The following is a 14,480-nucleotide window of genomic DNA, read 5'->3' as shown; positions in this document are numbered from 1 at the left end:
GACTTAAGCTGGCTGTTGGGTTCACACAGAAGCCCCTCACCAGCCATGAGCTGCAGCCCCGGTACCGCACAGAGACAACCGTGACCCCGACCCCAGACCCTGACAGCTCCCCCTTCCTCACAAAGCCAGGCATGGAAACTTGTGAAGACGAGAGAGATGAGTTAGAGAAGCTGGGTGCCAGTGGGAGGTGCCCACACTGCAGCGGGTCAGGACCGAAGCAGAGGGCATGGGGTTATCATAGGAGGGTGGGGAAGTCTCGGCCCTGGCCTCACCCAGGCTGCTTCGTTGACTGAACTGCCGGGTTCCACTGGCGTATTAAACAACCTAAATATTTATTCGCTTCATATTTACAAAGGTAGGAAGCAGACCAAGGGAGACCCCAAGAACACCCCCATACCTGGCTGACCAGGCCCCTGGCGCTGCAGAGGAGGCAGACACAACTGGGAGGCACAGGATTTATGTTGCGTACTTGAACTACAGGGAGCGCAAGACTGGTCCTATTTACAGGGCAGAAACACTGCAGGGGGAGCGTGGGGCCGGCAGAGTGAGCGCCGGAGTCCTGGCCAGAGGGTGCTCCTAATCGCCACCTTCCCCTCCGCTCCCAGAGGCGTCTCTGCGGCCCCGCTGGGGTTCTCCGGGGGCGGGGGGACAGGTCCCGCTTACATGATGCTCGCCGGGGTGAAGACAGGGCCCATGCACAAGGTGTCTGTGATCTCCCAGCCACAGGACAGAGGCCTGCACGTGCCCTCGGCGTCCTCATCCTGTTCTGCAGGCAGCAGCTGCCCTCGCAGGGCTTCCCTGCAAGTGAGAGGGGGTCCCTGGAGGCAGCCAGCACGGGGCCCGCAGGCCAGGCACTGCTGGCCGATGCACTGGAAGACCTGGCGCCACTGGGGCCGCAGAACCCAGGGGCAGGGGAAGGCCTGCTGCCCCTTCTTCCTCTGCTGCTCCCTTCTCCCCCATAGTCTACCCCCACAAGGGAGAGGAACCCACGTTCATTGATGTGCCCACTATTGGGCCAGGCACTTTGCTTACAGTATCTAGTATCCTCCCAAAACCCTGTAAGGGTGACGTTATCGACCCCATTTTACTCTGAGGAAATTGAGACTCAGAAGTCACCTGCCCAAGGTCACATCTTCTACCCTAGAAGGTGGTAGAACTAGGACTCAACCCAATGCTCACTTCAGTGCCCACGTTCTTCATATCCCAAGCTTAGTACTTTAAAAGAATCATCTGCCTCCCCTCAAAAACTCTACAAGCTGTTTCTCCTACATCCCCACGTTAATAAACGGCTCGTGCTCTTGCCACACGTTGTCTTCTTCCCACACCCAGTAGATCCCTGCTGAGCCTAGTTCCTGAGCATCCTCAAAGGTACCTGCTTCTCTCCATTCCCGCTGAGACCACCATCTCTAGCCGGGAAAGTGCAGTCTCCCTGATCTGCTCTTGCCCCCTCTGGACAATTCTGACCCAGGTTCATCTTCCCAAAACGTAAACCCCTGCTCTTGAGTCGCCAGCAGTTTGCTTCCACTCTCAGGCCCCACAAGATCTGGGCCCTGCCAGCCTCTCCCATCACACACAACAGTGCTGCCTGGTTGCCAGCCACAGCAGCCATCTTTTGGGCTCACGTCTCATCCTAGGCCTGTGCACATCCGGCCTCTGCCTGCATCATCAACCGTTCGCTGAGTCCCACAGCCCAGTGTACTCCTTCATAGCAACAAGGGTTCAATGCCTGCTTCCCTGACATTCCTCCAACTATAGCAGGGCAGGGGATATGTCTGAGTTACTCACTGCCTAGTGGCCCCAACAGCAGGCTGGTACATGGTAAACACTTGGTGAGGAGGGGTGGACGCTGGGTAGGAGGACAGGGAAAGAGTACTGGGTTCAGTGTCAAGAGGCCTGGGGGTAGGGGCAGCAGGACAGCCTGTCCTTTACTTCTGCCAAGTTCTGCTTCCCCACAAAACCCTCCCTCTTCCACCTACATCTTCCCTTCCCTCCCTTCATACTTCCAGGTTATTCTAGTCCCCCACCTGCAGGAAGGCCTCCCTCTTTGCCGATATGTGCAATTCAGCAGCAAATCAGTAGTCAGTATCTTTGCGGAGTCCAGTCAGGCCGTTCCCTTCCAGGTGGGAGGTCCTCTGGGCCAAGCACCCTCTGTCTGAGCCTCTGTCGCCTTATCTTTCAAAATGGGTTTTGAAAGATAAGTTTCTTAGAACCCCTCACTGGCTCCCTACTGCCTTCAAGATCAAGTCCAACCTGGGCCTCCAAGCTTCTTCTTGATCTATTCTTCCCCACAGTCCACTCCAGCCAGCCAGAGCTACTAAAAACTCCTTGGATGGACTAGACTCTGAAGCCCCTACCCCTCCTGGCCCAGACGACCCTCCTGTCAGCTTGCCTGGCCCTCCTTACCCATCAGGCCTCCTGAGAAGCAGCCCTGACCACCTCCCCAGCCTGCTGGCCCTCCCTCCCTAGTGACCTTGGCACTCTCTATGCCAGGGTCTGTGTATGCAGGTCTGCGCCTTGGCTCGCCACGTTCTCAGATGCTCTTTTACCCGCCAGGACCCAGCACAGAGCCAGACTCTAAAGTAGGACATTTTGATGAGGCCCCTTTAATATGGGGAATTTTTTGACATGGCCATTTCAATACATCAGAATTTTGTGTCCCTAAGTAATGAGCGCATCTGACTCCCTGCAGCCTCATCCAACTGTGCTTGCTGGTGACGGTGCCAGGATGGGATAAGGAAGTCTGTGTGATTATTGTTTTTTTACTTTTGTTTTTTAGGCCTTGTCAAAACAGCCCCCTGATGTCAAAACGGTGGCATCAGCCTATCCTGTGCCCCTGCAGGGAGTAGAAACAACAGGTTTGTTGACTGGATAAATGACATGCAACTTTGATACTGAGCCCCGTCAGGCCTGGCATTTGGTAGCACTGTTCCGGTGGGGGTGGGCGGGGGTGGGGGGTGCAGGGAAGAGGCTCAGGAACCCAGCATGTCCCTGGGGACACAGGCTGCACTCATTCCTGAGGGCCTATTATAAAAGCCCCTCCCAACTACCCCAGCCCCCAAAGAGGGGGCCTCTTCATCACTGACCAGCTGTGTGACCTCAAGCAAGTGACCTCTGTTCGTGTGGGTAAAAGGAAATCGTCAAAAGGTGCCTAATGTAGGGCCTGACAGAAAGTTTCAACGGTTCAGGGTTAGGGTTAGGGTTAGGGTTAGGGTTAGAGTTAGTTTTCTTTCCATCTGGCCTCACTGGATCCCACTGCTGGCCTGCCGTGGGCGAGCTCAGTGAGCAGGCGAGTCTTTGTCTTTCCCAGGTCACAAAGCAGCCACCCAAGTGATCAGCCCTATCTACATCTGCCCTCGTCTTCTCTTAATCCACCCAGTAGTCAGAGCGGTCTTTCAGGCTTCAAACCAGCTCTCAACTTCCTTCAAGTTCCTTCCCAGATCCAACCCTGCTCCTTCTCCAGCCCCGACCAACCTCGTGTAGTTTCCTGAAGTTATGCTCGCTCCCTGTTCCTTCTGCCTGGAACCTGCTTCCCACCCCTCCTGCCACCTAACTCCCACTCGTCCACCAGGCTTTGGCTTCATCCTTCCTTCCTCAGGGAGGGAGATCTGGGCCTTGGGTTGGGAGCTGGGCTCTAAGCCTCCAGAGCCTGCCCCCCTCCCTCCAGCACTGCATTATCAGGAGTGTCTGTCTGCTTCTGTGTCTCTCACGGGACTCTGAGCTCCTCAAGGGAAGCTCAGTCTCATTCATGGCCACAGCCAAGCACAGGCCTCACTTGGAATCAGCAGCCAACAGCTACTTGTCACATTGGGTTACACAGGAGCAGGGACCCAGACCTGGGGTTCCCCTTATTGCTTCTGCCCAGGCTGCTCCCTTCTCCCCCCACTCCATTTCCCAGCAGGGCCCCCTTACCAGGCCACCCGGGACATGGCATAGGTGATACGGCAGGTCTGGGCGCCCCCGAGGAGGGAACCCATGCCCACGGTGTAGGCGCCCATGTTCTCAAAGACCAGCCAGTCCCCTACATGTAGTTGCGGCAGCCACAGGCCCTCAGCTATGCAGTCACAGCCATCGATCACTGGGCCCCATAGGCTGCTGCTGTACAGGGGCTGCTCCGTGGATGGTTTCTGCAGGAGAGAAGGATGACAACGGTCAGCTTTCCTGGGCATACGTGCACAGCCTGAGCACCCCCTCCCTCCGAAGCCTGCATGGCTCCCAGAGCCAATAGAATAAAGACTTGATGGGCCTCTAAGCCTGCAGTTAAGGCCCTCCCACTTCTCTGCATTCATTGCTTCCTACACTCTGAAGCCATAGTGCCTGGTCTTACATCCAGACTCCAATACTTGCTAGTTGTGTGACCTTGGGCAAGATACTTTATCCCTCTGTGCCTCAGTTTGCTCATTTGTAAAATGGGAATAATAACAGTACCTACCTCACAGGGCTACCGAAAGGATAAATGACTACAGGTAGAGCATGTAGAACAGTGTCTGGCACATGGCAAGGGCCCAGTAAGTTAGCACTATCTTTATTATTGTTGGTGTTGCTGTCAGCTCCCGGCTTGGGCCTTCACTGGTGTGTCTGCCACTTTCCAGACCCTGGGTGAGTCCCCCCCTCTGCAGCCCTACCCCCTCCCTCAAATCAGAGATTGTCCTCTGGACCCAGCCCTGGGGCTCCTTCTTCTATGCAGGCCTCCACGATCCCCTCCTTCCATGCTAGGCCTGGTAACAGGAGCTAGAAGCACACCAGTGAGTTAGACCGACCCTCCCTCCCTCCCTCGGGCTCTCAGTCTGGTGAGGAAGACGGGCCTCCCACAGACAGTCACAGGGTGACCTGCCAGAGGTCACAGAGGACCTCACAGGGTAGATAGAATTACTCCCATTTCAGGGAAACTAAGGTTCTGAGAGGTTAAGTGACTTACCCAAAGACACAACTAACAATGACATAAAATTTTTATTTTTTTTTAAGTGACTTCCAAATCCAAGAAAGAAATCTGTAACATAGGCCATTTGCGGACAACCAAGATATCACTGCAGTTTGTCACAGTGTAGGGATCCTGCCAGGCAGGTCCTAGAGGAGGAGTCATGACTGAAAGAGGGACAGAAGCGAATCCTGGCTGAATCATGCCCTTGAAAGCCCCTCGTTCCAGTTAGTCCAGCTGCTCTAGGCTCCCCAGGTAAACCCTGCTTCCCTTCCCCCAGCCCCAGCCATCCCCATGCTACTCCCTGAGGCTCCAAACCTACCAATTCCTAATTTTCCTTTAGATCTCAGCTTCCTCATGGAAGCTTTCCTAAGGCTCCCCAAGCTTTGTCATCATAGCACGTACTATGATTTATGATTAGATATTTATGAAATGTATCACCCAGGCCTGTCTTCCCTGTCAGACTATAAATTCCATGAGTCCAGAGATCACGACAGTCTTGTTTACCCCCATCTCCTCCAAGCCTAGCAGTCTGGCATACAGTAGGTGCTTTTGTCAATAATATTTCTTAAGTGAATGAATGAATAAATGAATAGAGAATACATGAGTGATGAGAAAGAGGAAGAGCCAAAAAGAAAGAAAAAGAAGGTACGAATGGAAGCCATCAAAGAGCCTAGAAGGAGGCAGTGGAGGAAACCAATGCAGGATGAAGGAAAGGTGTTTCAGTACCTCAGCCAGGAGCAGGAATGAGTCAGACTGAGAAGAGTCATGGGTGCCATAAGCAGAAATAATACTCATAGTTGACAAAAGGGTAATGCATAAGCCACTGTCTCATTAATAAAGAAAACATGCACGTTATTAAAATCAAACATGAGAACTATCCTATACTCATTAATTCATTCAATAGATACTTATTAAGCACCTACTATATGCCAGGCTCTGATCTAGGAGCTGCAGACGCATCAGTGAACACACACACAAAAAAACAAAGTTCCTGTGCTCATGAAGCTCACATTCTAGGAAAGCGAGATAAACCAATACATCCTTGTTCATATAACTTAACGAGCTTGTTCACAAGCTTCTTGTTAATGAGTAAAATTCATCTTAGTTGCTCTGAATTATTTCCCTTAGCTCCAGTTCTTAAAAACCAATAAGCTAGGGACTTCCCTGGTGGTGCAGTGGTTAAGAATCCACCTGCCAATGCAGGGGACACGGGTTCGAATCCTGGTCTGGGAAGATCCCACATGCCGCAGAGCAACTAAGCCCGCGAGCCACAACTACTGAGCCCGCATGCCACAACTACTGAAGCCCGCGCGCCTAGAGCCTGTGCTCCGCAACAAGAGAAGCCACCGCAATGAGAAGCCCACGCACCACAACAAAGAGTAGCCCCTGCTCGCCCACGCGCAGCAACGAAGACCAAACGCAGCCAAATAAATAAATAATTTTAAAAAAACTTAAAACAAAAAAAACCAATAAGCTAACCTTTAAAGAATTGTGAGAGGAAATGCTATATAATTGTATCCATGAGGATCCTTAAGAAAATAGGTTCCAAAGATTCTTCCACAATAAGATAAAAAGGAACCCTTGAGTTATAATCAGAGTTCTCTCATTTCTTAGTAGTGGTATAAATTAAAAATGGGTGGAAAAGAAAGATTTTAAAACTTCACAGGAAATAATGCAATTATCATTTAAAACCTTTAAAAAAAAAAAAGGAAACAAAAAAGGAATATGCAAAATAAATGTTCCAAAAGCATGTGGGGACAGGCTTGTAAGTCTCAGCTCTGTTTATGAGTCGGAAAACTGAATGGAAATGGACAGGCACCTGTAAAAATATAAGATGCCCAGTCTGCTACTAGGGCCCCCTCTGAGAGAGAGGTCAGAGGGTTCCTACTTTACAAAGCATGCCCACCACTACTTTACACCTCATCTGGGAGGCAGTTGCAATTCCCATGTTACAGATGAGAAAACTTAGAAGAAATGACCTGCTTCAGTAGAGGGGGTTAGCAGCAGAACTCCAGGTGGTCCCAGACACCTGGTGCCTCCTAGCTGCACCTGAATGGCTGCTTTCCTCAAAGAGACCCAATAGGTGAGCAGATCCACAGATGAAACAAGGTGAAACATTTAGAATGGCACATGGCTTTGATGTAATCCCTAAATAGTTCCCCAACTTTTAAACAATAAATCAATTAACTCCTATACTGCATAAAGTATACAGAAATATTTTCAAAGGGAAAAAAATGGCATGAGCAAGGGCTGCACACAAAAAAGGAAAAAGAGGAAACAGAATAAAAGCCTATGATCAAAATCTCACTCGTGAACATATAGGCAAAAATCCAAAATGAATCCCTAGCTAATCAAATCCACACTCATATTCAAAGAATCACTTTCAATGATCAGATAATTTGTCTCTAAATGGAAGGCAGGGATGATATGAGCAAGGCAATCACTGGCTTCATCATAATATGGAAAATATAGATCTACAATTCAAATTAAATTTTCCCAATACGTGTCAACATGGCATTCAATAGCCTATAGCATCTCTTCTTGATTAAAACTACAGACAAAACTAAACCCCACAACGAAGAGAAACTATTTAAAATAAGGAGCCAACTCTTAACTTAATGGAGATACACTAGAATGGCTTCATTTCAGAACTAGAAGCAACCTTAGTAATTAAAGTTAAGCCCCCTCATTTTCCAGATGAAGAAACGAGAGAAACAGGGCCCAGAGAGGTTAAGTAATTTGCCTAATGTTACTCAGCTACTATATGGCAGAGCCAGGACTAAGACCCACATCTTCTGGCTCCAAGTCTGAAGCTTTCTGTCATGAGAAATGCTGGCAATAGCTAGCAGGGAAAAAATAAACAATACAGAGAAAGTGAAGAAATAAAATATCACATTGCAGATAACACTTGCCCACCTGGCAAACAAAGGGGAGAGAGGTAGTTACTAGAAGAGCTCAGTGAGTTTCAGCATGCAAGCCAGTGTCTCAGCTCAAACACACAGGGGACCGTCTTCACTCACAACAGTAATGAAAGCATTACTAAACTCAAGGATGTACTTGGGCCACAATAATACTTATTCAAAGAAAATAATAAAACCTTAAAAGGAGAGATAAAATACAAGAGCTCTACCCTCTCCTAGCTAGAAAAGCTGAGTAAAGCAAAAAAGAATTCTCTCCAGTTTAATAGATTAAATATGCTACGACTAATTAAAACTCCCAGGATATCTTTCTAAACATTAGAAACAATATGACAAAAAATAAACATGAGCCTATCACAGAATATTAATAAGTAGCAGTGACAGACTCAATTTTTTGTTAAATGTTTAATTCATACAAAAGGACATTTGTATCATGTGTAAAATAAAAAGAATAATGATAAAATGAATATCTGTGTACCCACTGCCCAGCTAAAGAAATAGAACATTTCCTCTATCTTTGAAATCCCCATCCCAATGACATGTCCCTTCCCAAACTCCTCCAGAGGTAACCATTATCCAGAATTTTGTTTTCATTATTCTTTTGCTTTACTTTTTTCCATGAGTATACCTAACCCTAAACAATTTAGAATTTGATTTTGCACTTTTTAAAATGTATATGATTGGAAATATAGGGTATGTAATCTCTGCAACTTGCTTTTTTGTTTATTTGAAACTTACATTCCCAAGATTCATCCAACTGATGCATGTAGATATAATTCACAATAAGCTGCATAGAATTCATTGTATGGAATACACTGTAATTTATTTGATTATTAGCCAGCATCAAGACAACATTAAGCTTGTTTCCAACGTTTTGTATTATAGAAATTGCTCCTGTGAACATTCTGACATCTCTTCAAATACACATGCCCAGAGTTTCTATGCAATATATACCTAGGAACTTGCTGGGAGAGTGTACACATGTCTAACTTTACCTAAATAATGCCAACTTGTTTCCCAAAGTAGAAATACCAACTCCACCTAGCAGTATCTAAGAGATCCAACTCTATATGCCACCAACACTTGATATTGTCATGCTTTACACTTTTTTCTAATCTAGTTGGTAGAAGATGTATCTTGTTTTCCTTTTACTTTGCATTTTCTTGATTACCAATGAGGTTGAGCACCTTTGCATTTTCTATTTGGCTTTCCTCTTCTGTGAACTGCCTGTTAAAGTCTTTTGCCCCTATTTCTATTGCTTTCTGCTTCACTTTTTTCCCCTTATTTTCATAAGATTCTTATTTGTCTCTGTTTCCTTTTTAAGAATCCTTCATATATTCTCTCTACTAATCCCTTATCAATTATATGTGTTTCAGTATTTTTCTCCCACTTTATGATTGCCTCCTTCCTTTCACTAACAGATGAGCAGAAGCTCTTCATTTTAATGTAGACAAACATCAGTCTTCCTTTTTGGTTTTAAAGATATTCTTCACTGTTTTTTCCTATTTCAAGGCCAAACAGATACTCTCCTATATTGGTCTCTGGAATTTATATATATGTATGGTGTAAGATAGGGATCCAGTTTCATTTTTTGCATATGGACAATCAGGTGGTCTAGCATCATATATTAAACAATTCCCAATGATATGCTTTGCAAGTGCTGTCAAATCAAGTTTCCAGATATATGTGGATCTTTTTTGTGCTCTCAACTATGTTTTGCTGGTCTATGTTTTTATGCCACTCTCCAAACCAAACTATTTTAATAAACTTCTATTATTTTAGTGGTTACTGTAGACATTTACATTTTAACATGCATACCTAACATAAAGTCTAAAATTAATCGATATCTTTACCTTCTGCTCAAACAATTCAAAATCTTAGAAGACCAGCTTGGTCACTCTACCTCCCAACTTACATTCTATTGCTATCCAGTGTTTTAGTCTATCTTGTTTGTGACAGAGACTGCTAGTTGCCTACCCCCAGCAATTCCAATCTTCAATGTTTGCTGGGCATATGTCCACCCAGAATAAAGACTATATTTCTCAACTTCCCTTGCAGGTAGTTATGGCCATAAGATAAAAGCATAAGTACTTTCAGGAAATTTCCTTGAAAGACAACTGGCAGAGGGACTTCTCTTATTTCCTATAATGGCTGGAGCTTCAAAATGCACCTACCAAGATGGGGGCAACACCTAGAAACAGGTACAGCTGAAAGCCATATGGTTCCATGTGAATATGAAACCACTATACCAACTCTGAATTGCCTGCATCCAGACAGTTGCATAAGAGTAAAATAAACTTCAGGGTCTTGTTCTAGTCACATAATTGTTGTTGGTGGTGATGCTGGTGCCAGTCAGTGATCCTTTAAATATACCCGCATATTTACCTACCTTTGCTCATCATTCCTTCCTGCAACTCAGACCATCCATCTGGATAATTTTCCTTATGTCTGAAATATATCCTTTAGAATTTCCTTTAGTGAAGATCTATCTCTCAGTATTTGCTTGTCGGAAAATGCCTTTGTTTCATACTCATTCTTGAAAAACAATTTTGCTGGATATAAAATTCTAGGTTGATAGATTGAAGCTGCTATTCCACTATCTTCTGCCTTCCATTGTTACAGGAGAAAAATAAGCTGTAAGTCTAATTAACATTCTTCTACAGGTATTCTTCTATCTGTCTCATTTCTCTCACTAGTTTTATGATCTTCTCCTTGTCTTTGGTATTGTTTCACTAATATGTTGTCTAGGTATGGATTTATTTTTAGGTAACATACTTGGAATTTGTTGGATTTCCCAAATCTAAGAATAAGTGTTCCTCTCTTACATTTTATTAACTCTCTGCCAGCTATTAATTTTTTTAATTTTAATTTATTTATTTTGCCTCTCAGCTCCAAATCCACCCTTCTTTGCCCTGGTTTGTGATGCTGGAGTAAGACATTTCTTCTTTACTATCCATCTCTATGTTAGGCTTTGTCAATAGAAGTTGCTGGAAAGACACTGCAAGAACAGATCAGGAAGAAAGGACTTTCCTCCTTTTAGCCTGATGTTTTCTGTGTGGCCACCTCTGGTTCAGGGTATGAGGGTCTGGTTGCATTCACTTCAGTGGCCCCCACAGTTCAACTTTGGCCTGCACAGTCCAACAAGCTTCCCTCCACTCCGCAGCAGGCTGCTTCTGTGATGCAGTTGTGTTGGGAACCCTCCGAAAGTTTCTTTGCCACTGGTAGGCTGCACATCCTTGTAACAGCCACAGTCTCTCTTTAAAGGTTTCAATCTCAGCCTTGGAGGGAGAAGCCCTCCTCTAAGTTTCTTCCTTTTTCACTCTCCCTTACCAGGGGTAGTAACTGCTTTTATCCTTTTTAGTAATTAACCATCTTTAAAGTTAGCAATTCTTTATATTAAAATTCCCCTGTTCAAATTACTTGTCTCATTTCTGTATCCTGATACAACCTCTTCCTGAAACTATGATTAGACATTATGCCTTCTCATTCTATCTACCACTTCCTTTGCCTTTCTTATTTTCTTTCCTATCTCTGTCTCTTTGTGCTACATTTGCATAGTTTCTTCAGCTCTATCTTCCCATTCCCTAATTCTCTCTTCAACTGTCTCTAAAATCTTTCTTACCCTGTGCATAAGTTCAATTTTCATATATTTCATTTCTAGAAGTTCTATTTAGTTCTTTTAAAAATCTGCTAGTTCATGTTTTTATATTTGCTTACTTTTGGGTCATATTTTCAATTTTTATTTCTTTAAATATTGTAAATATTTTTATTTTTAGCATCAGATAATTCCAGTACATGTAGTAATTGCAGGTTTGAATCTGCTGTCTATTGCTTCTGCTGGTTCCCCCTCATGGTGACTTGTTTCTTTGTGTTTTGTGATTTTTTATTGTGATCTCATGTACCTTGGAAATTTATCTGTGAGAATTTTTAAAAGCCTAGGTTGAGAACTCCTCCTCCAGAGAGAATTTGTGTTTGCTTCTGCAAGATAAAATGAATTCTAGGCTTGATGTTTTTCAGACCACACAGTTAATATGAATTTGGGCAACAAACCCAAGAAAAGGCCGGCTTGTGGTTTCAAATTCTCATTTTTTTGCTCTCTTCCAACTACTAATAAGATCAAAACAGACAAGTTTTCTTGCTGTCCTCCTCTGTGGGAGTTTTTCCTAATATTCTCTTACACTAATGATTATGTACTTTTTCAGGGTTCCCAGCTTTATGTGAGGGATCCTATCATATTCTCTATCTTGACTAGTCCCTAGGAACACACACAACTATGAAAACTGAAGATCAGTGCTAAAAGGATTCAGTATACACCTCCCAGAGAGAAAGCCAGTTTCAGAGTTAGGTTTTCTCTCTGGATTAATTAATTCACTTAACGCATATTTGAACAGTCACTGTTGTATGTGCTTGGGACACACTAGTGAACAAAATAGACAAAGATCCTTGTCCTCATGGAGTTTATAGTCTAGCAGGAGGGAGGAAAACAAAATAAAGAAGTTATATACTGTGTTACAAAGTAATTAAAAAACAAAAGACCAGGTGGGGGGTACAGGTGTAATATTAAATAAGGTGTAAGGTGTCAGGGTAGGCCTCCTTTAGGGCAAGGACCTAAAGGAGGTGAGGAGTGAACCAGTGTGGTACCTAGAAAAGTGATCCAGGCAGAGGGGAAAGCTGGTGCAAAGATGCTGAGGCAGGAACATGCTGGGTGAGTTCAAGGAACTGCAAGGAGGCTGATATGATTAGAGTGGGGTGAGCAAGGCGAAGAGGGTGGGGGAGGTGGTCAGAGAGGAAACAGGGTCAGATCACAAAGGGCTGCGGGAGCTATAGTAAGGGCTCTGGCTTTAATATGGAGTGAGACAGGAGCCAAAGAAGGGTTTTAGGTAGAAAAGAGACATGATTTGACTTACATTTAAAAAGGATCCCTCAGGCTGGTGAGTTGACTGGCATTTACTCTAAGTGAAATGGAGATTCCTACTTTCACTTATTTTTTGACCTCTGAAGATTCCCTGCTATCTCTTAAGTCAGGACACAGTTTTCTTTGTTGTCAGTGGGGAGGCTGTTTGGGGTATCTAGTCTACCACATTGCTGGAGATAGAAGGCACCCTACCAGTTTTCTAAACATAGCACAAAGCTGTTGTCAAAAGAATGGGATAAAAACTAGAGATCATTGAAAAAAAATGAAATTAATGTACAGTATGGCAAAGCAGAAATAAAAAAGGGTTAGAAATCATTACTTAAGAATTGTTAAGGCAAGAACTAACCAGATTCAGACCTGACAAATACTACTGCAATATATTCCATACGGATTCACACTTTTTAAACCATAAATAATTAGAATAAAATACAATGACAAGTAAGAAAGCCCAATCTTTTCAAGGGAGGGGGTGTCTCTGTACAGAGTGGGGCAACTAGAGCTTGTACCCTGAATTTTGCTTCCCAAGATTCTCGTAAAACTCCCATGGTACTTGCCCCCTCTGGGTACCTCCCCACACCTAACTATACCTTGCATTTATGAAGTGCTAATACCCATTTATTGAATTGCATCTTTATACCCTAAATATATGTCATTTTAGACCACTCACTGAACATTTAAAATGTTTATAAATAAAGAGTCCATCTAACATATCAGTAAAGAAAACCATATCTCATAGTATATAATTTTTTTTAAGTTAAAAACAATGTGCACTATGACACTTAAAAAAACAGGAATGAAAGTAAATTTTAACAATAGTTGTCTCTGAATGGTGGGATTAGTGGGTTATTTTATTTTACTGTTTGTGCTAAATTTTTCTCCAATAAATGTTCTATTTGTTATATATATACACCATATATATGATAATCTATAAACCGCAGAGCAGTTAGAGACAAATTTCCTTACTATTAATTGCAGCACACTTAGTTAAGATATATGATAGTGTGTTGAAACTTCTATGAAAGAATAACAAAGAATCACAAAACTAAAATAATAAACCATCAGATTAAGAAAAAATATATGTATCAAATATTATATTAAATACATACACACATGCATATGCAGGCTCATCTTCATTTGCAAGAAAAAAAAAATTTAAGACCTCCCAAATTAGGCGAACAGAGAATATAAAAATATATTGATGGGACTTCCCTGGTGGTGCAGTGGTTAAGAATCCGCCTGCCAATGCAGGGGACATGGGTTCAATCCCTGGTCTGGGAAGCTCCCACATGCCGCGGAGCAACTAAGTCCGTGTGCCACAACTACTGAGCCTGCGCTCTAGAGCCTGCAAGCCACAACTACTGAGCCCGTGTGCCACAACTACTGAAGCCTGCGTGCCTAGGGCCCACGCTCTGCAACAAAAGAAGCCACCACAATGAGAAGCTCACACGCCGCAACCAAGAGTACTCCCCGCTCGCCGCAACTAGAGAAAGCCCACGCAGCAAGGAAGACCCAACACAGCCAAAAGTAAATAGATAAACTTATTTATTTCTTAAAAAAAGGATCACTTAAAAAAAAAAAGACATTGACATCAAAGGAAATAAAATAAACCAAAAAAAAAAAGTTTTATCCTTGTCAAAGAAACAAGAATGAAAGAAATATTGAGGTATACCATTTCAGATAAATTAGCCAACAAGAAAAAGGTCATGGACTTCCCTGGTGGCGCAGTGCT

The 14,480-nt window shown here is 44.1% G+C and overlaps 1 protein-coding gene across 9 annotated transcripts in view; it reads right to left on the bottom strand.

Annotated features, from left to right (window-relative positions):
• Positions 1-257: 257 nt before the first annotated feature.
• Positions 258-14,480, bottom strand: part of AZIN2 (antizyme inhibitor 2) — a 34,519-nt gene continuing 20,296 nt past the window's right edge. For 8 of the 9 annotated variants that reach the window (XM_079937508.1, XM_079937509.1, XM_079937501.1 and 5 more), the window contains 2 exons: positions 3,910-4,124; positions 258-798 (listed from right to left, as the gene is read on the bottom strand). In XM_079937508.1, the coding sequence (XP_079793634.1) occupies positions 660-798; positions 3,910-4,124 (354 nt within the window). In that variant the 3' untranslated portion in view covers positions 258-659. Of the gene's footprint in view, positions 799-2,094; positions 2,173-3,909; positions 4,125-14,480 lie in introns of those variants that run through there. The other variant, XM_079937506.1, reaches the window with a different exon arrangement.

The sequence above is a fragment of the Stenella coeruleoalba genome (assembly GCF_951394435.1).
Source record: "Stenella coeruleoalba genome assembly, chromosome: 1".
Lineage (NCBI taxonomy): Eukaryota > Metazoa > Chordata > Mammalia > Artiodactyla > Delphinidae > Stenella > Stenella coeruleoalba.
Note: the sequence above shows the minus strand (reverse complement) of the source record. Positions and strands in the feature narration are given on the sequence as shown.